The following is a 23,426-nucleotide window of genomic DNA, read 5'->3' as shown; positions in this document are numbered from 1 at the left end:
CTTAGAAAAAGTCAAGGAAGTCATAAGGGGATTAAACATTTCATGAGGATACTAAAAAGTGTGCTATGGCTAAGGAAAGGACTTAAAACTTTTTCGAACATTTGTCCAAATCTAAATAATTTGCACATCGTTTGTATGGTGGAGTGCTGAGATTTTGAACAACCACTTGCCCAAGAACAAAAGCAGATTTTAAATTGATTTCAAACTCAATTTGGCTTTGCCTACAACACTCCTTATATGTAAGATGAATTCTACTTGAATGAGAATAAGGGGCTGGATTCTTCAATTTCATGATGGATTGGCTGTTATACCAATGGCTCATCTCATTTGCAAGTCTTTTTGTCAACTAGTAACCCAGCATATCATGGATGGTTCCTATCAAAAGCCCATGTGAAAGAAATAATTTTTCATGACATGCCACCTACAACCTACGTTCCTCTGTGCATAAAATCATATACTAACATTGTTATATCATCAGAGGACCGCATTTGCGAGCTCATTGGTGTAGACCCCATTTCTTACCCTTGAATTGGTATCTTTAACTTGAATGCATTTTAAATGGCATGTTATTGATTTTAACCAAGAATTTTATCAAATAGCCAAACAAAAATAATTTCTGCATTTGTTGAAAGTAAAAAAAAATCCATTTTATAAAATTTTCACTATATTTTTAATCTAATAGATACACAAATAAACAAGATTGCTTAGATATCAGGTGCTAAAAGTTACATTCTAGATATACTATGGTTTCTTTTGGACCAACGAATTACTTGGAAGAATATTTTTGTATTTCCAAACATATTGGATATCATATTATTATTGACTATTAGTTTCATTACACTGTGATCAATGAATGAATTTAGTATTATCCAAGAACTTTAATACCCATTTTCTTACAGCCAAATACTAAATATTTTTTGGATGCTTAGGAAAAAAAATATGCAATTCTGTAACTGTGCATATTTCAATTATGAAAGGTAAATCTTCCACATTCCTTGCTTTTTCATTTTTTTCCTATTCTGAGAGATGTGTAAAAATCTCCAAATATAACATTGGTCTTTATATATAGCTTTCAGTTTACAAAGCTACAGACCCTAGAGGAACAAATTAAATGAAACAAGAAATAATTAGAAAAAAACAAATATTAGGGTTGTTTAACATAGAGGACCAAAAGCTTGTCTTTTCAATAAATCAGAGTAGGAGAAAAGGAATTATGGTAGATTGAGCACCTTAGGGGATATAAAAACTGTATATAGTGTGTAATTCTAGATTCAATTCTAGTTTGTACAAATGATCTGTAAAAAAAGTTTTTTGGGGTTCACTGAAGAAATTTGAATATGATCAGGATTTTAGGTAAAATCATAATCTGCAAAGATAAAAATGAAAATAATTGAAAACAGAAGTTTGAAGAACAGTAAGCATCATATATTCTCATTTTAGTTACATCTATATATTTTTAATTATATAAATATTTTATGCATGTATGTATATACTGACATGTGTATAATGAAAGAAATTAAAGGATATGTATTAGAGTGTTAAGATGATAATCTGATCATCTTCAGATGATGAGACTTGTGTTGGTTTGTTGTATTTTCTAGCTACAACTGTATACATTTACTGATTCTATACTGATGAATATGTACTAAAATGTTTGTAAATTTTTTCATAAAGATCTGTCAAGATTTGCTTTAATAGTATAAATTTGTTATAAAAGCCATATACTTATAAGTAATACATATTTCTTCAACAATTTACATATTTTCAATAACTCAATCCTTTTACCATTAATAGTGACTCTACCCCTAAAGATGTTTTTGGCCTTAAGAAAATTACCAGAGAAAAACCTACACGTGTTTTTTGTTAGGATGACTGGTATTTTGTCTCATCTCTTTATTTTCAACTTTTTCATGTTTTAATATTTATAAATTTTGCCAACTGTAAGTACTATAGACATGGATGTTTTCAAAATTCCATTAAGTAATGGAATCCTTGAACTGGTGAGTCTAATACACTTATTGTTGTTACTACATTAAAGTTTATTTATATGACTTTATTATGCACTTTTAATTTTCCATTTGTTCATAATAAAGTATTATTTTTAATTTTTATGACCTCATTTGTATAAGCTAAAGAGCCCCTCCCTCTATTTTATTTTTTCTCTATCTGATACAAAATAATATTCCTTCTGGTTGTAAGATTTTCAATTTTGAGATCACATATAATTTGTAGTCTGAAGTTAATTATATCATTTCTTTTCACGAGAACATCATAAAAACAATTTCAAAACTGTTTAACCTCCACGATCTCCTTCTTCTTTATTAACTAATATTCACGAACTTTTTAAACTCTCCAAAACATAATTTTTCTTTTAGATGGCCATAATTTGCTCAGATGTACCCATATGTCACATGATTTTGTTAATCACTTTTCTAATAATCCCTCTAGTCATTTTCTTTATCTTTTTAAAAAAATGTACATTATTTATAAAAAGGATGGCGGTGGTTGTCTATTTTTCTTTATGTCTCCTTTCCTTGAATAGTTGTTTAGTTAGATATACAATTCTTTAATGACAGTAACTTTTTAATCAGCACTTTGAAGATATTTCATTGTTTTCTGCTTTAATTGTTCCTATAGGGGAGTCTTCATCAGTATAATTATAGTCCCTAAAGAAGTAATCTCTCCTTGGGCATTTTAAGCTCTTCTTTTGTCTTTATCTTTGATATTGTACAATGTATCAAAGGTAAAGCATTATTCCTGAATCTGATAATCCATATATTTCATCAATTCTGGAAAATGATCACTTATCTCTTCAAAATTTATTTTTCCTCCATTCTTTATTTTCCTTTGGAATTATGATTGAAGCATGTTAAGTTTTCTCATTCCATGTTTTGTTTTTCAAGTTCTCTATTATTTCTTCTATCAGTGTGTATTTTTATGTTGTTCCAAGCATTTAAAAAGATTCTTTCTCAGATGGAGCTTGGTGTTTTGAATTTTTTGGAAAATATATTGTTTATGTACTTTAAGAGTTGCATATTTGAGACTTGAAGTTTTGTGACTTGTATATTTATTTGTAGTTTTCAATATAAAATTATACATCCATTCCATGCATGTATGTGTGCATGTGGGTGTTTGTGTACATATGTCTGTGTGTATGTTTGTGTGCATGTGCATCTATATGCCTGTGTATACATATGTATGTGTCTCTGTGTGCACGTATGCATGTGTGTATGTTTGCATGCATACATGTATATACACATGTGTGTATGTATGCCTGTTGTAAGTATGTGATGTCATCATTACCCTGGAATCCTATCAACTTGTATCCTGTTAATTCTTTGCCCAATTTTCATTTAATATTTTTGCCTTTGTCTTAAAAATATATAGTTTCATTTTGTTTTTAACAGGATCTGAAAGTCCCTTTTACAAAGGGAAGTCAATTCAGTTTTATTAAATTTTAGAATTTCTCTCATCTAAGAGTGTTTTCCATTTTTCCTTACTAACAACTTTATTTTCTGTACTTTGCTACATAACACATTATTTATTTTTATTGTTCCAATAATTTAGAATATATATGTATTTTTTATTTTTATTTTATTTTATTAAATTTGAGAGAGAAAGAGAGCAAGCTTATAGGGGAGGGGCAGAGAGAGAGGGAGAGAATCCCAAGCAGGCTCTGTGCTATCGGTGCAGAGCGTGACATGGGGCTCGAATTCACAAATGGTGAGATCACAATCGGAGCAGAAATTAAGAGTTGGATGCTTAATCAACTGAGCTATTCAGGTGCCCCTAAAAATACATATTTTAAAGTATTTTTTAAAAACCAATTCTTGGGTGGATATGCAATTTGCCATGGTGTTTATCTTCTGTCAAATCTTAGACAGTTTTGGGCCTTCGCTTATTTCTTTAGCTATCTATTAGGTAAGAGTATCATCATAGACCATCCTGTTTATCTCTGGTCCTTGCTCAATTTCGGCTTTCATTAAATGTTCAGACTCTGAAATTCTAGATTTTTGAGCGTCTCATTTCTATATATTGTGTTTCCCTTTTCTTTACCTATTTTTCTATTTCATCCTTAATGCTTATTGTTTCATACCTTTTGGCTAATATGAAACTAAAAACACAAACTGATTTATAATATTTGATGCAAACTTTTATTTTGATACAAGCATACAGTTGGGCCTTGAACAATGTGGGTTTGAACTGTACAGGTCCACTTACATGCTGATACTTTTTCAATAAATACAGTAATGTAAGTGTATTTTCTCTTCCTTTTGATTTTCTTAATAACATTTTTTCTCTAGCTTACTTTATTGTAAGAATGCAGTATTATAATACATATACCATAGAGAATATGTGTTAACTGACTCTATGTGTTAACTAAGTCTTACAGTCAACAGTAAACTTTTAGTAGTTAAGTTTTGGAGAAACTAAAGTTATATGTGAATTTTCAACTGCATGGGGGGCAGTGTGCTTAACCTTGGCGTTTTTCAAGGGTCTACTGTACTTATCTTTGTCAGTTACCCAAGTGACATCAAAATATTTTTTTCTGGAAAATACTATTACTGCTATACTTAGTGGTTTAAATTATCACAAGTTTAGAGGCTTAAAACAACACAAATTCTGTATGTCACATTTCTAGAAGTTAGAACTCCAGTATCGGTCTCAGGGAGGTAATATATAGATGTCAACCCAGGAGCATGTTCCTTCTCAAGGCTTCAGGAATGACTGCTTTCTTGCCTTCTCCAACTTCTAGAGATTTCCCACCTTCCTTGGCCCCTGGCTTTACATCACTCCAACTTTTGCTTCTGTTGTGACATCAACCTTCGATACTCTTCTTACTTCCCTGTTAGAATGACCTTTGTGAGTACATCGGGCCCACCTGGATAATCCTGAATAATCTCTTGTGTCACAATCCTTAATTTACTAACATCTACAAAATCTCTTTTGCCATGTAAACTAACATATCTCAGATTCCCGGAATTAGGACATGGACATTTTGGAGAGGGAGCCTATTTATTATTCAGCCTACCACAACTCACACATATATTTTACTGGCCTTCCTTCCATCTTTCCTTCCTTTTTCCTTTCCTTCTTCCTTTCTTTTTCTATTCTTCAATTTCTTCCATTTAGCCCAAAATTTATTTTTCTCATTTCTCATTCTTCTACCTAGAGATTTTCCACTTTTCATACCCTGTTTTTTCTTTTTTTTTAATGAAGATGACAAATTTAATAGGTGGTGTCCTTTCTTTCACGGTGGTCTCATCATTTTAGATTTTGTTATTCTGAAAGTAAGCTTTCATGTGTTCCTGCTCAAAACCATGTTCTTGAAGAATATCATATATCACAGGTACGAAAACACAGGAATTGCTTCGTGGCTGACTTCTCAAATGAAATGCATTTGCAGTAACCTCGTTTTGCCCTCACTCAATCAGGCTAATAGGGCTAATTATCTCTTTCCTGAGGGCAGGAAATTAGAGCCTGCTCCCAGGTTCACAGTTTTTGCTACATCACCTAGTTGCACTTTCAGGAGTCTCTCTGTATTGATAATTTTTGCTGGCCAACCTCCTCCATTTTAGGGTGGAAGTTTAATTTTAAATTACATCATTATTGATTGCAAATCACAATTTCTACCTGTTCACTTCAAAATTCGGCGGGGCGGGGGGGAAGCAGCACAAACTGATCCCCACGCTCAATTTCCTGGAGGATACCTTGCTGAACTTCATCACAAATTCTCTCATATCCTTATGCAAGACATTTACATAAGAACTTTGGGGAATTCTAATGATCTTGTTTCTTTAAGTTTAAAATTTGAGGCACAAAATAAATATTTTAAAACTTTCCAGCTGTTGGTAACAACAGCAAACATGCTTTCAGGGAGCCCGGAACAGTGAGGTTTGGCTCTATAATTTCTTTAACAAAACATCCCAATTAAAAGGACAATCCCATAAGGAATTGGAGTTTTTCTACAAGTTACTGTTGATCCTCACAAGGATTAAGCCAAGTGGAGGATGCAAGAGGAATTACAGAAGTCACGGAAGAAGAAGGGATTGCTTTGAACTGTCTGTACTTCCTACTGTCTCTCCTGAGTTACTGTCAGGGCTCAGCTACCACCCTAACGAGTAGAACATCCCCTTGGAGTTCCCCAGGAGACTCTAAGGCAAGAGGGAAAAATTTTATGTAACAGGATGCACCTAGGGAGGGCTAACACTGCACTTCCCTCCCAATAGAGGTTTCCTTGACTACCGCAAAGAATGCTTCCCATTTCTGGTGGTTTCCAAAATGGCTGCTTCCCCCTTATCTATTATTGAAGGGAAATCAAAGCAATTCTATATGGAAATATCTGATTTTAGGACTCAAAACTTTCCTACATTAGCCATGAAAGCTATATAGTAGAAGCTGCTTATATCTTATTTTATGATTTAAACACTTACATGAATGAGTTGAAATGAGATGACTATTTAAAGAAAATTCCCTTAGCTTAAATATATATTTACATTTATATTTCTGCATTTACGTGTGGAAATAGAACAAGCCATCAGGCTGTGTATTCTTTGGAGCTATTTATGACCACTTCTGAGCTTGTCCATTTGTCCAAATACTGATTCCTACCAAGGGTAATGCTTTTTAAGATTTGAATGATGCATTCAAGATAAGAAAAACAGGAGGAAGGAAGAGAAATTGAAATCAGTTTAGAGGAGTATCAGTGAAAAGAGGTTATGGGTCAATAAATTACAAAGGCCTTAGGACCAAATATATATGATCCTATTAATTTCTTTTTTTTTTTTAATTTTTTTTTTCAACGTTTATTTATTTTTGGGACAGAGAGAGACAGAGCATGAACGGGCGAGGGGCAGAGAGAGAGGGAGACACAGAATCTGAAGAGGCTCCAGGCTCTGAGCCATCAGCCCAGAGCCCGATGCGGGGCTCGAACTCACGGACCGCGAGATCGTGACCTGGCTGAAGTCGGACACTTAACTGACTGCGCCACGCAGGCGCCCCAATCCTATTAATTTCTTACAGCCAACGAAACAACGTTTGACAAAGTAGGTGAACCATATCTGTTGCACACTCATATAGTTAGTGCCCTAAAATGGCTGTTTCTATCATGTTTTAAGAGTGAACAATTTCAAGTCATAATCCAGAACAGTATTATGTATAAGAAGCGTCAATTCCATTAGTTTTCTTCTATTAATTTTTTATTTACCTTTTTGGATTGCTAACATGTACACTAAGGACAAGGACAAGGATTGTCTAAGTAAGTATAATCCAAATAAAGAAGTGAAAGAATAAGAAAAGGGGTATTATTTGAAATGTGTTAAGATAATTGACTGGTAAATGAATAGCACTTGGATGAGTGAGGATGCATTTTAAACTAATCACGGCAGAAATAATTTTCCTAAAGGCCTTTTTGAAGAATATCTACTATGCTGTCCTACACACCCTCCTTGTAATCTTTTTTTAAAATGTTATTTATTTTTTTGAGAGAGAGAGAGAGAGAGAGAGAGAGAGAGAGAGAGAGAGAGACAGAGTGTGAGCAGGGGAGGGGCAGAGAGAGAAAAGCAGAATCCGAAGCAGGTTCCAGGCTCTGAACAGAAAGTCCGACGTGAGTCTCGAGCCCACAAGCTGTGAGATCATGACCTGAGCCGAAGTCAGAAGCTTAACTGACTGAGCCACCCAGGTGCTCCTATCCTCCCTGTGATCTTAGTCAACCTCCTTTTCCTGAAGTTTTTAGTTCAAGCACTTTTTGTTTTCATGAAGTCTTTTCAATCATTGCAGCCATTACCTGTTTATCTCTCAAGATAACTGTTCTATCTCTTTCACGTTTGTACTCCCCATGACGGGGCACACTATAAGTTCTTAATTATATTTCATAACAAATGCATCAATACTCAAGAAAGGAAAAAAAGTAAGCAAGAATGTTGCATGCAGAAGAGGGGCATTATTAAGCCAAGAGTATAGAGATGTTCAAAAAATCCAATTAGGCAGTATTTATTAAGACTCTATTCATGACCAAAGCATAGAGATTCTCGATTAAAACAGATGTATGGATTGGATTATATTAAGATTGCATGGATATAAAAAGCAGACAGTTAAAACTTCTGTTTTGTGCTATCCCAGGGGCTGTGATTTTACATTTTGGTTCCACTAGATTGTGAGTCATTTGGAGTGAGAAGAAAGAGCACATAAGTCAAGTGGAGAGCCCCATCCATCCTGGATATTTTATAGGACCTTCGGCACCTCTGCTCCATTTATTTTCACTCCTTCCAGTAAGAGATATAGTCCCTTAGGTTTGGGTAAATGATATGACCTCATTTCTTAGAATCTTCTGCCTTGAATCACTGTCTTTTATTGTCACTGGGTCAGTTCTAGAGGATTAGTGGAGGCTTTCCTTCGATGGTCTGTATTGGACATTTGACTTACAAAACTAGGTCCTGAGTTTCAGATCCACAATTTCTACCTTAATGACTTGATTAAGTTAGTTTAACTTTCTTAGCTTACGTTACTGTCCTTTGAAAGTAAGGCTAATAATATATACCTCATAAAGGTAAATGAGAGGATAAAGGACAAGTATATAAACTTTCAAAGTTATTTCTCAAGTAAATAGAAAAGTAAAGTATTATGTAGTTTATCAGAATTGTCCTTTTTATTCCTTAAATAAAGCAGAGCACATCCTCATGTCTTTATACCAAGCCATCCTGACCTCCTCCCCATACTTCAGCCAACAATTGGGCTCTAGCCTCAGGATGTCTGTTTTTGCTATTCTACCTGGAGGGCTCTTGTCTGACCTATTCCTATGGCTGCCTCCCTCACTGCCTTAAGGTCTGTGATCATATTTTACCTCATCAGAGAGATCGTCTCAGTACCCTACATAAAACAGTACTCCTAATATTTTGCTATTCCCTCTACCATGCTTTATTTTTCTTCAGAACATTTATCACTATCCACCTCTATCTCAATAAATTTATACCCCTCGAGAGTAGGGACCTTATTTATCGCTTAACCTCTGGTACCTAAAATAATGCCTGATATATATAAACCTTCCAAAAGAAATATATGTTGAATAAGTAAATACATGAATGTTCTCTAATATATTAGTGAAGGATATAAGCTTTATGAAGTGTGACTTTGTGTAGCTCCACAACTTTTCAATTTATAAAGATGAAGACAAATCTTCTAAGCCCCGAGTTTCTTTCCCAATGAAAATCTAACATTACCTCTAAGGTTGTCCTGAGTTGGCCCATGGTTGTCTAATTGAATACAATTGTTTATGCTTCAGCCACAGTAATCTCTTCAAAATGAAAACATAATTAAGTCACTATTTTAAAAAAGTCTTGTAATGACTTGCTTAGGATAAAGCACATTATTGCTTTAATGACATTCTTAGGACAAAGTTCAAGATCCTTAATTTGGTCTTGCCCAATTTAGAACCTGCTATCTTACAAACCTCAACATGTGTCATCCCTGTGTTTCAGTCTTGATGGTCTTTTTTCAGGCCTCAAATAGTATCATGGTCCATCTTGACTTCAGAACTGCATTCAACTTGCCCTCCACACTTCCTCCCTCAGTTTGTAATGTATGCTTTTGCACTCCAAACTCCTCTTCCTCCCTCCAGTCTCAGTTGAAATGCAAGCATCTATATGTCTGTTTGCCTATCAATTTATCTATTCATTCTATGTTGATAGATAGGATATTTCCACTACTCAACAAGGTTTGAATTATGAAATGGCAATTTCCTATGACTTCATCTGGGATGTCTGTTTTTCTTTGCTATACTTTAAACTCCACAAGGAGAAGGTCATGCCTTCTATCTACTATTATACCCTCAAAGCTACTTAGTTTCCTACGAATATTCTTTAATGTGCTGTCATGTGGTAGGAATTACCATTATTGTGGAAATGATATTTGTTGATTGTTTCACTGCAACATTAATTATTTTGTAAAGTGGAATCTATGACTACATGAAACTCATGAGTGATAGTGAATTACTTAGAGAAGGGAAAGGTCAAGAAAGAAAAATAAGAAGGAGGAGTTCAAGGAACAAGGGAAGACAAACTGGAGAGAGGACAACGCAAGAACTGGGATGAGAATAAAAATGAGGGAAGGAGCAAGAGAGCAAAAGGAGACGAAGGGAAGGGACATAGAAATGTTCATGTTGCAGTAACTTGGATGCTTTCAGGTCTGCCAGTGAAGGAGTAAGAGTATTTCATTGTCAGTGATTTAGACAGTCTCATTTTCAATACATATGTGGTTTGTTTTTTTGGTCTCGGTTTTAATCCCTTAGCTTAAGTGTACTGATCATAACTAATTTCTTTTTCAAATACCTCTTCTTTTCATAAATTTCTACTTCTTTAATTTGTTAATTCTAATTCTTCATCATATATTTCTGCGTTATTATTTACACTTTCTTTCTGTTGCTTGTATTACCCATTCCTCTTGATTTTCTTCCTATCAGTCATGATGTTTTCATTTCAAACACTATTTCTCATCTTCTAATTTTGAAGATTTTGCTTATATTTAAATTACTGATATATGACTTTTATAAAAATCTCAGTATCTCATCCACAAATGTCTTAAGACAACTAGGCAGATTATTAAGCAAACAAGTCAGATTATTCCTGGTTTTAAAAAGATTAAATCTTGGGGCGCCTGGGTGGCGCAGTCGGTTAAGCGTCCGACTTCAGCCAGGTCACGATCTCGCGCTCCGTGAGTTCGAGCCCCGCGTCAGGCTCTGGGCTGATGGCTCGGAGCCTGGAGCCTGTTTCCGATTCTGTGTCTCCCTCTCTCTCTGCCCCTCCCCCGTTCATGCTCTGTCTCTCTCTGTCCCCAAAATAAATAAACGTTGAAAAAAAAATTTAAAAAGATGAAATCTCAAATATTAACGACCATATCACAAGCAAACAAAAAATACATATTGCTATTTTGCAGAAGCATCATAAAAGGGCAAGGGTAAAGTAATTGTATTTCATGATTATTATCAGGAATTGTAGCAATTCCTATGAAGAAAATTTTAAGGTTGATTATTCAATAAGATGAATTTAAAAAACATAATTTCAAATTATCTTGAAAAAAATAACCCATGAAGAATGTAATTAATGCATAATTTTTTTTTTTTTTTTTTTTTTTTTTTTTTTTAAATTTTTTTTTCACCCTTTCTTTATTTTTGGGACAGAGAGAGACAGAGCATGAACGGGGGAGGGGAAGAGAGAGAGGGAGACACAGAATCGGAAACAGGCTCCAGGCTCTGAGCCATCAGCCCAGAGCCTGACGCGGGGCTCGAACCCACAGACCGCGAGATCGTGACCTGGCTGAAGTCGGACGCCTAACCGACTACGCCACCCAGGCGCCCCAATTAATGCATAATTTTATATGGTATTGTTGAAGAATCTACTGAGGATTTTGTATTTTATATTTTGTTTTGTCTTGCATTGAATGATATAGAAGGAATAAATATCCCCAGTGTTGGAGTTCATCAACTTCTAATAAGGGAGCCTTTGAAGCTGAAGTAACAAAGAAAATAGAAATCAAAGTGACAGTGATTGGGATCGGTCTTACCATCCAGATCATTCTCAGGAGTCTCTGCTGTATACCAGTTGGAAGGTGGTCCAGTGCCATTGACTGTCATGGCTGACACTTGGAAACTATACTGACTTCCTTTCTCCAGTCCTATAAGAGAATGTTCCAGAAAGGGGAAAAAAAGTTATTGAATAAAAAGAATTTCTAGCTTATTTCAAGAGTTTTCAAAACAGTAGACATCTTTACCTGGTTTGTGATTGTTGTGGTGATTATTATTTTGGCCAAAAGGGCAGAAATAGTACAGCAAGAAATCAAATTATTTTTCACATATTCTCATTTATTTTTTCCTAGTTTATAAAAATGTATCCCTGAAAATAGCTTCAGGGCAGATGCAGAATATAAAATATGAACGATGAAGAAATAATCAAAAATAGCAAGGATCATTTTTTCTCACAGTCTAGAAGAGGCCTGTCTATAAATCAAGAACAGTCATCCTAAAAATTTATGTCTCCATCATTTATTCAAGGTCAGTGATTATGTTTTCTTTGAGCCAAGAAAGAAGAATCCAAAGCCACTGCACTTAAGCAGAAAATACTAGGCCTTTTATCACAAGGCATACTTTATTTTGCATCACTGTCCATACTAGAAGCATGAAGAAAGTCTATCTCCATGATAACTTGGGCATATAATATTGTACATCAGGGCTTATTTTTTAGAGAGCACACAGAATACAGGTTGATGAGAGACGGCCCATGGATCATTAGTGTGATATGTATAAATTTTTATGTAAGTAATAGTCCTTTTAGCTAAATCTCAAGCAGCTCATTACCATGACAAATTATTGTAAAACAAATTACTTGCTAAAAAACCATGTGACTTTCTTCAGACAATGAGGACTTGGCTTAAACTGACAAGTCTTTAAATCTCCAAAGTTGAACAACTCTGGTAAATTTAAATTACAATCTATATTTTGTTAATCTAAAATGGCACAAATATTTGGTAACAAGAAAAATTCATAAAGAAAATAAACTATTGGAGAAATGATGCTTATCATGTACACAGTTACAGATTTGTATATTTTTGCATAGGCAGATGAGTAAATCTTGGTCTTTAGGGGAATTCTAATTTATTATTAATTGGAGACAATGTTTTAAGTGATGGTTAGATGGACTTGTTAACGTCCATAGCGGTTACCTTCAATAAATTATACTATTAGAGAAGACAATTTGATAAATTCACCCACACAAAAGTATCTATGACACAAAATGCTGTCTCTTTAAGAGGCTTCTAATTTTATAAGATAGACTAGAAGCTCCATAAAGAAATAGACTGAGAATAGTTAGAACTGTTGCTGTTTTTGTTATTACTGGTATTTTATCTATATACCCATAGATTCCATTACACTGCCTGACACATGGAATGCACACACACAAAGCAGCTGTTGAAAGATCCGCTAAGGAAGCACTTAACATACCCAAAAATACTAGGTTAAAATATAATATCTAACATCATTAGGAAGGCAGCAAATGGATGCTTTTGAACAAAAGGCCTTTGTCACGGCTCAATAGGTTTGTGCTCACTTTGATTTGTCCCTTAGTTCACATGATGTTGATCTGAATTTGTTAACATTTTGCACCTTTTCATAGGCACCATTGTTAATTACTAAGGCAAAGGGATTGTGGATTGATTATAGTTTCCAGGACATTGAAAATAATAGGGAGACAATTCTGGGAACAAATGCTTACCTAATCATTGTACCTCATGGCTCTCATAGTGGTCTTATGTGACATAGTTTTAGACCATCAAGAATATATTCTTTTATATTAAGTAAAATTTAATTTTATTTTTCTTTGAAAAGGATGGGCAATTGTATTAATACCATCTCCACCAGTGATTAGGAATACCATCTGTAATGATCAGTTTTATTCAACTTGGTTAGACTGAAGTCCTCAGTTTTCAAACACTAATTTAAGGTGTTATATTATAGATGTGACTAAAGTCCATATTCAGTTGATTTTAAGCAAAGGATATTATCTTAGATAATTGGGGAGGGGGCAGATTCAAACCAGTGAAAGTTCTTAAGAGCAGAAGTAAGGCTTCCCTGAAGAAGAAATTTCACCTGCAGACAGCAACTATAGCCTGAGAATTTCAGCCTGCCTTTCTTATGGCCTGCTCTGTGGATTTGGAATGGCCTAGCCAGGCATCACAATCATTTAAGTCAATTCCTTGTAATAAACGCCTTAGTACACATCTCCACAGGTTCTGATTCTCTGGTTGAACCCTGAATGACCTGCCATCTTATCATATGCAATGTTTTGACATATAAATGGAAATCTTTTTGAATGCCCTATATTCTGTTCCATTCATTTGACTTTAAATCAAGTTACTTTTTGTGTGCAGAATATATCAATTTTTAGTAGGAATTTATTAAATCATCTCACTAGAAAGTAGATATGAGTAGTAAAATACCTCACTAGAAGAGAGAAAGATTTCTTTATAATTTTGTCAAATTTTTATTTATATATATTGCATTGAGGATCTGTCAATATCACTAATTCAGTCTTGAGTAAAACAAAAACCTACTAACAGTTCTTTGAAGTAAAATCGTAGGTCAATTTAGAGACCATTCATTAAGTATTTCCCCACTGGAGTCTTGCCTAACCAGCCTAACCTACTGATCAAAATACCTCTTCCAAGGAGGGAAGATGAGCTATTTATGTGATCCTCTCTGATATCCAGTGAAGGTTTAATATGCTGTCTACATTACTGCCCAGGTCCCTTTGAAAATCCTGCCTAATTTCTTTGAACTATTATATTTTAGTTTAAATGTTTTTTAATTTGAATTTTATTCTAAAATATAGCTGTGGAATCTTTCTCATTAGAAACACCTAAGAAATTCTAGATTAAGTATAAAAAAGTTTAAATATATACATATAATCCCAATATCAAAAAGGATCTTAATTAATGTCTATTCAAATGACCCATCTAGAGCTATTTGGATATACATCTAACAAAGTGATCCTGTAAATAAAGCAGGAATACCTTTGGCATGAGAAGTTCACCAAGGGAGGGAATGTACTCAACCGTTTCTCTTGTTGGAAAAGTTCTTCCTTAGATTGCACTGATCTGCTTTACTACATATTATCTACAAATAAGCCCTAGTTTTACATTGTAGGGCTAAACCAAAACTAAATCCTCTTTTAAAATATCTTTATCCAAGTCTTCTGATTCTGTCTTCTGAAACCTTTACCAACGGAATTAAACCTCGACCCTCTTCTATGTCTAGATAAGTGTAGGAAGTGGTGAGAAGTAGAATGAGACATTTCAGCTTTTCAGAGAGACATTCCATGTATGACCTTCAGAAATCTAGGTTGCAAGTTTAGCTGGGCAAATTTAGATGTACTGAAAGCTCTTTTAATTGCCATTTCCCATATAAGTTAGGTACTAATACCTGCTTTTCCATCTTATAATGTTCTTTTGAGAATCAAATGCCAGACTGCTTTTAGAATAGTTTATATAATTAAGCATTTAATAGATAACATTTGCAAATTGTTTTCTGACTTGATTTTCACACACTCTATGATTTTGCCATAAATACATTATTACTCCCACTTCAGAGATAAGGATAATAAGGTTGACATAAATTAAGCCAAGTGACTATGTGGAGCTTTAATCACAACTTGGAGTGCTTTTGGGAGAAGACTCTTGGTTCTGCCCTATCTCCTGCTGAGGTGCCAGAGACCATTCTCTTCAGAGATCCACCTGGCCAAGGCTGGGACCTAAGAAGGACATCAGTAGCAAGTATAAAGCATTGGGCAAATATGCAAGAAATTTTTGTCTAAAATGATTACATCCAGAACTAAAATATGAGCAGGAAGGCAGGAAAGAATTGATAATTCTATGATTTTTACAATGTATCAACCTAAGAGTTCAATTAAACTTCAAATTCAGTATAAGGTTTTTCTCTTAATTAAAAAAAATGTTCACATTTGTGGGTTATTTATTTTTATTTATTTTCTTAATTATTATTATTTTTTTTAACGTTTACTTATTTTTGAGACAGAGAGAGACAGAGCATGAACGGGGGAGGGTCAGAGAGAGGGAGACAGAATCTGAAACAGGCTCCAGTCTCTGAGCTGTCAGCACAGAGCCCCACGCAGGGCTTGAACTCACGGACCGCGAGATCATGACCTGAGCTGAAGTCGACCGCTTAACCGACTGAGCCACCCAGGCGCCTCCTTAAATTATTTTTTTTAATATATGAAATTTATTGTCAAATTGGTTTCTATACAACACCCAGTGCTCAGCCCAAAAGATGCCCTCTTCAATACCCATCACCTGCATTCCCCTCCCTCCCACCCCCCCATCAACCCTCAGTTTGTTCTCAGTTTTTAAGAGTCTCTTATGCTTTGGCTGGCTATCTCCCAAAATGTTCACATTTGAAAGAAGAGGTGTCTTCAAAAGTTATAACAACAATCAACATGAACAAGCAATTTTTTGAGCCCCAATCCTGAGAGCTGATACCTAAAGAACTTTCAAAACATTATCTGTCTGTCTGTCTATCTACCTATCTATCTATCTATTCATTTATTCACTGAAGATAGGGTAGAGACAAGCCTGTCTGGAATCTAAAGCTTTTTTGTGTGAATATTTCTAAACATTGTTTTCTAGGATGTGTTTCCTGAGTTGGGCCAGTAGAAATTTTAAATAGCATTTTTTAAAAGAAGTAGGTAGGAAAGCTTTGATTTAATTTCTCCTAGAGTTAAGCAGTTCCTTTAGCTGCTAAGCTAATATTCAGTTTTTATTATCCAACAGAAACCTTTTTCCATTGTGCATTATTCCACTTTAGGTATCCCTTTATACACACAAAATCACACATTCATTATCTGTGGTTGGCAACACATTACCTACAGTTTAAGAGCTAGGAGTATAGGTACTCAGTTCAGGCAGAATTAGATTTGAAGTTTTACCTCACTGCTCATTAGGTATGTGACCTTGAAAAACTTGTTTGCCCTCCTTCTTTGTCTAAGTTTTCTCATCAATAAAATGAGAATATATGCATAAAAATTGTTACAAAGACTAAATTTGAAATATATATATGGATATATGTATATATACAGTGTTTTTATAGAGGTTTTTCAGCTTCATTGAAGCATATACTTAATACACCAAAAACGGGACATATTTAATGTATACATTTTGATGAGTTTGGACATAGGCCTACATCCATGAGACCATCACCACAATCAAGGTAATAAACATATCCACTATTTCCAAAAGATTTCTTGTGTCCTCTTTTTTTTAATGGTTGAAATATTTGGCATTAGGTCTACTTTCTTAAAAATTTTTAAGCGCACAATACTGTTGACTATAGGTGCTATGTTGTATAAAAGATTTCTAGAATTTATTCCTGTTGTGTAACTGTCACTTTATACCCACTGAACAACTCCCCATTTCACCCTCATCTTCTACCCTTGCAATCACCATTCTGTTCTCTGCTTCCATGAGTTTGACTATTTTAGATACCTCATACAAAAGGAATTATGAAGTATTTGTTCTTCTGTGACTGACTTATTTCACTTAGCATGTCTTCCAGATCCATCTATGTTGGTGCAAATGGCAGGATTTCCTTATTTTTTTTCAGGCTGCATAATATTCCATGGTCTATTGATATATACCACATCTTTATCCATTTGTCTGTCAATGGACACTTGAGGGGCGCTGAGGTGGGTAAGTCAGTTAAGTGTCTGACTTTGGCTCAAGTCATGATCTCATGGTTCTTGGGTTCAAGCCCCGCATCGGGCTCCGTGCTGACAGTTCAGAGCCTGGAGCCTGCTTCAGATTCTGTGTCTCCCTCTCTCTCTGCCCCTCCCCAGCTCACACTGTGTCTCTCTTTCTTTCTTTCAAAAATAAATAAACATTAAAAAAATTGTTTTAGGTGGACATTTGAATTGTTTGTCTACCTTGGCTCTTGTGAATAATGCTACAGTGAACATACGAGTGCAGATGTCTCTTCCAGATCCTGATTTTAATTCTTTTGGATATGTTTCCAGGAGTGGGATAGCTGGATCATATGGTAGTTCTAGTTTTTAATTTTTTGAAGAAACTCCATACTGTTTTTAGCATAGTGGCTGTTGTCAAAGTTAATGCTGGTATTATTATTGTTATAAATGTTAAATTATTTTTAATGCCAATGATCTATTACAGATTCATATGATAGCCAGAGTCATTTACAATACAGTGAGCTAAAGAAGACAATATTATATAGTATAAGGAGTATATAACTAGGAGTTGAAATGCCTACAGTCGAGTTGGGATTATCTCCTTAACTAGTGGTAGATCTTAGCAATGTCACTCTTTAGATCTCAGTTAACTCTTCTATAAAATTAGGACTGTGCATAAGATGAATGGTCTGGTTTGTCAGGGACCCATAATTCAATCTCATTGTGTATGTGGGGGTGGGCATGTGTTTGTGTATGCTGTGCCTATGTGTGGGCATGCTCATGCATGTGTATTTCCTACCTGCTTCTAAGTATAATTTTATTCTACAAAAAGTATGGTGTAAGTAGCAATGCATTCCTCAACTATAAAAAAAAATACATTGTCGAAAGAAGATCATCTTCTGCCTGTTTCTATCCCCAATACTAAGTGCCTTCAAGCTCTGTAATTCTGTTCTATTTCTAATTTTACAGGACTTATGTTAAGAGATGGTACATTATTCAAACAATATAATTTCCCTTTATTCCCCTAATGCTAACCTTGTTATAAAATTCTATGCTGTTGTTTCATTTTTCAGTCCATAAAATACCAATGCATGTTAATCATTACATTTATTCTATATTGGCCATGAAACACAAGAAAACTCTTCAATTCAATTCAAAACAACTTTCTCTGAAGAGCACTCAAAAATTAAAAACAACGCTTTAAAATTTAGTTGACATGGGATCCCACAATGAAACTGATAACAATGATTTAAAATCCTTATTATAACTCTGAATTACTATGTTATTGCAGATGTCTCATTATCCTAGTAAAAAACACACACAACAAAAAAACACCTGTCTAACAGAGGATTGTAAAAAACAAGTTTGAGTCTCTACACCTGAATATTTATGTCATCCAAATGAAGCATTCTAGCATTTCCAAGTTTTTAACAGACAAATCAATATATCCATGTACCATATAGGTATTGGAAACATAGGGTCAAGTCTTGTACATTCTAAAGTGCTGCAGATTCATACAGAAAATCAATTACTTTTGTAAACTAGAAATTGCATACATTACTAAATAAATATATTCTGGGAACAAGTCAAAACCTGTGCTCTCTACCACTGAAAACACTCCCACAATATCTAGCAATGCAATAGGCATTACTGAAGTTGGGTCACAGATCAGGGGATAGGAAGGCAGAGACTCTATACAACTTGTTTTTAATGTTTTATAGATATGAGGCTATTATCTGGCAGTTTTTATTTCTTCATTTCAATTTAAGAATGGAGTCTGTGTGACTTTTGTTTTTACCATAAATATCAGGTACACTTACAAATATAACTGCCCAGATTGTTTGTCTTCCCAAATTCATTTTGTAATTGTTGAAATGAAGAAAGAACAGTATGAATGAGGAATTCAAATTTGAGTCCAGATTCCTAGAAATCTATAAAGATGGGAAGGGGCATTTGTGAGCTATTCCAATAACAAGCTAATTAATTCATCCTATTTCTTTGCTTTTGGCCGGAATGGTATTAAACCAGAGTGGTAAGGGGTTACAGCTCATGCTGATTAGAAGATCTAATTGTCCCATATATTTTAGATGAATAAAAATGTAGGACTGAATTATTTATTTTTGAATAAAGTTCGTTAGATAATACAATTAAAAATGATTGTTCTTGAGAGGGAAAATGAAAGGTATCTGTCAGCAAGTTTAATAGTGTCTACTTCAAAACTCCTGAATACCTGGAACTTCAGAACGTGATCTCACTTGGAAATAGGATCTTTATAAATATGAATAGTTAAGGATCTTGAGATGAAACCATCCTGGATTTAGAGTGGGGTTTATCCATGATGCGTGTCCTTATAAGAAGAGGAGAGAACACAGACAGGCAACAGAAGAAGGTGGTGTAGAGACAGGAGCAGCATAACTACAGGCCAAGGAATGTCAAGGATTGCCAGCAAATTCCAGAGGTTAGGAGAGAAACATGGATGAGTTTTCTCTCAGGACCTCCACAAGGAACCAATGTTGCCAACACCTTTATTTCAGACTTCTGGCTTTTTTTTTTTCTTCTTTAATAATTTCACTTCTTTAGAGAGAAAATCCTAAAAGTTTGTCTATTTAGAGAGCCAGAATCTTGGTTTGATACTACTAAGCTCAATATGTTAAATCCCATTTGCCAAAAATACTGTAAATACTAAAGAATTCACAGCAGCAGTTTCTTTTGGTCAGGTGGCTACGATTCTTCATTTATTTTCTGGGCCACTTGCCTTTTAGCTGTTCAGTGGCCATAGAGTTAGCTTTAGTGGTAGGAATTTTCAATTTTGGTGACCAAAAGTCATAATATGGCATTAGGGTCTTGCCTTTTTGTTCTTCATGTTATATACATAATTTTAAAATACATATTTTATTGTTGTTACAAATGTAAATAACAATCACCATCAATATTCTGGTGTATATATTACTCTAAATATTTTCCTACAAATTCATATTTTATTTATAAATATCAACTTCACACACTAATATTGATTTAAAGTTGAGTTATTCATTGAATCATGTTTGAAATAATTAATATTTGATTTAGTATTTATCATTTTCATTAGGTAAGCAGTATTCCTTGATATGATTTTGACAAAGTTTTCTAAGTAGCTGCCTATATTTGGATGCTTGGAGTATTTTTTTCCTTAAAATTTTCTATTAAAGTAACAGTGCAATGAACATGTTTATAGTGAAAAAAATTGCAGAAAATATGGCTGCATAATTGGAATAAATTCCTAGTAGAAAACATAGATCATATATCTGTAAAGATCCCTCCCTCTTTCTCTCTCTCTCTCTCTTGCTCTCTCTCTCTCTCTCTCTCTCTCACACACACACACACACACACACACGTATATACACCTGTGTATAACAAATATCTACACATTGCTTTCCAGAGAGATTCTAGAATCATCTGGCCCACAGCAGTATATGAATATTAATTATGTCTCCCATATGCTTTCCAGAACAGGGTATCATCATTCACTTATATCTTTATTACTTTAATCCAAAGAAAATGTTAACTCATTTTTGTTTTAATTTGCATTTCTCTACTAATGAGCTTGAACATTGTTTCATGCATCTTGGCTATTTATAGTTCCATAAATTGAATATCCAATCCTGAGCTTTTCCATTGGAACACTCATCTTTCAATGAATTACTGTATAAAAAGGTTATTTTATATTTTTAAGCTTTTTCATCTGAGAAGGAATAACTTATAAAAAAGATTTCAGGGCTTCAAATACCATCATCTATTTTAAAAAAGTAAGGCTTGGTGCTTGTTCCCACAGCACATATACTAAAATCGGAGTGATAAAGAGATCAGCAGGACCCATGCAGAAGGATGGCTTGCAAATTAGTGAAGCATTCCACATTTTGTATGATATAGATGAAAATTTTAAGAAAGTGGATCCTGAGTTCTCATCATAAGGACTTTTTTTTTCTTTTTTTAAATTGTATCTATATGAGATCATGGCTGCTGACTAAACTGTCAGCGTTAATCATCTCACAGTGAACACAAGTGAGGCCATTAAGTTGTATACCTTAAACTTATACGGTGGTATGTGACAATAATACCTCAGTAAAACCAGGGGTGAAAAAGTCTTGGATATAATTATCCTTAGAGACTCTTCATCTATTACATCTTAGGAATTCTATTAAAATTTTTTCAGCAAGACTTTTTTTCCAATGTTGGTGATTTCTGTCAAAATAAACTACAGGTTACACCAACTATCACACTGAGCACATATGCCTCACTTCATTTATTTTTACCTTCTTCCCATAATTTCATCAGGAAAGAAGACATAAGATCTCGGCTTTTCTTAAGCTTTTTAAATGATGTGGTAGAGTGCCATAACTTCCTCTTAGAGGCAATAATACTTGTCTGAGAGATTTTTGTCCAGATATAAAACGAGTAATGTGATTTTTGACAACCTACTTGGAAGCACTTTCACCATTATGCTAAAATTTTATAGGCACAAGAGACAAGAAAAACACATCGAAAACCAAAAACCAAACACCAATAGCAGCAGCAGCAGCAGCAGCAACAACAACAACAACAACAAACCTGAGGGGGAAAACAGGTTTTGATCAAGTTGCAGAATGCGGACTTAAATGTAGCTTAAATGTAGCTTAAAATGTGTGTGTGTGTGTGTGTGTGTGTGTGTGTGTGTGTAACAAACTATGATTTCAAATGGAAATTTACTGAGCACATGGTATAGAGAAAGAAATAAATAAGGGATTACTTTCTTTTTTCCTCATTTGCAGTGATAGTTTATATTATCCATTAGGTGTAAGTTAAGAGTTCAGTTTGTGTATTTTCCAGGACCCTTTTTATGTGCCACTCCAGATTTGCTCAACTTTGCCTCCCAATCCTTACCAAGAGCCTCTGCTATATCATGCTTTGCCTCCCAAGCCCCAGGCAATAGTTCACACTCTCCTTAGAGCTATAAAGCCCTCCTAAGTACTTACTGGTGCTACCCTAGACCAAGCCACCACCTCATAAAGGACTTACTGACACAGAGAGAATTCTATGTTTGCATACTCGCCAGATGCTCTGGCTTCTCAGGTGCTGTCTGCAGGTATAGAATGGATAACAGCCTATCTACAGATTTAGACCAATTATAGGCAAGAGAGGAACTGCTCATACTTCCTATCCAGCCACTGCCTATGATATATAGTACTTCATGCGGCCTCTCAGGAGACACCCCATGAGGCTGAACAAACTCTGTGTTTGCTCCAAACTTGTAGCCAGCTCAATGATAGCCACTGTGAAAGATTTCTCTCCTTCCCTGGTCCCTTTCTTTGTTTCCTCATGCGTGCTTTCTTGGGCTTGCACCCCCAGAGGCATTGCCTTGAAAGCATATCTCAGACTGTTTTCCAGGAACCTGGATGGACATGATAGTACCAATAGTTAAAAAAATATATATGATTATTCATTTTGTAAAATAAAACACATTCTCTAAATATTGCATGGAAAACTGCATGGAATACTCCAGTTGTCATAAAGAAGCTTGACCTACTATGAATTCCACCAATATTGCTACAAAAGTGAATTTACTTTTATGTTTATGGAAAGTAGAATAATCTGTTTATTTCCTAAACTACCCTCTCCACATTTTCCAGCCCCATTCTCACCACTGGAGATTAGGCGGAAAGGGATCAAAGTGACTTAAACTTGGAACCATTTGATTAGATGACTTTTTAAAAATGTTTATTTATTTTTGAGAGAGAGAGAAAGAGAGAGAGAGTGAGTGGGGAGTGGCAGAGACAGGGAGACAGAGGATCCAAAGTGGGCTTCATGCTGATAGCAGAGAGCCTGATGCAGGGCTCAAACTCACCAACCAAGAGATCATGACCTGAGCTGAAGTAGGATGCTTAGCCTACTGAGCCACCCAGGAACCCCTGATTAGATAGCTTTTTAAAGTTACTAGTTAAAAAGTTAAAAGTTATTTGACAGAGGGGCTGCTGTTGAATAAGCAATGCTGAGAAACTAATACGGATTAAAAGATCTATGATACATTTATAAGAGTATGATCCAGGACCATAATATGTACTGAAAGCATTACAAAGATATCGTTAAAAATATAAAGGTTATTCTTGTTCAGACCAATAGATGTCACCTGTCAGGAAAAAACAAACAAACAAAAAAGAATGTTTCCTTGAA

At 34.7% G+C, this 23,426-nt stretch overlaps 1 protein-coding gene and 1 non-coding gene across 5 annotated transcripts in view; one reads left to right on the top strand and one right to left on the bottom strand.

The window, feature by feature from the left end:
• Nucleotides 1-23,426, bottom strand: part of DCC (DCC netrin 1 receptor) — a 1,162,490-nt gene that overhangs the window by 182,549 nt on the left and 956,515 nt on the right. For all 4 annotated transcript variants that reach the window (XM_086683010.1, XM_086683011.1, XM_086683012.1 and 1 more), the window contains exon 14: nucleotides 11,557-11,667. In XM_086683010.1, coding sequence (XP_086539136.1) covers nucleotides 11,557-11,667 — 111 coding nt within the window. The remainder of the gene's footprint in view (nucleotides 1-11,556; nucleotides 11,668-23,426) is intronic.
• Nucleotides 21,036-21,139, top strand: LOC112868479 (U6 spliceosomal RNA). The gene has a single exon (XR_003224302.1). It is a non-coding gene; the product is annotated as a U6 spliceosomal RNA (small nuclear RNA).

The sequence above is a fragment of the Puma concolor genome, chromosome D3 (assembly GCF_028749965.1).
Source record: "Puma concolor isolate L17-30 chromosome D3, mPumCon1.1.hap2, whole genome shotgun sequence".
Lineage (NCBI taxonomy): Eukaryota > Metazoa > Chordata > Mammalia > Carnivora > Felidae > Puma > Puma concolor.
The sequence above is the reverse complement of the archived record's forward strand: the minus strand, read 5'-3'. Positions and strand labels throughout refer to the sequence as shown.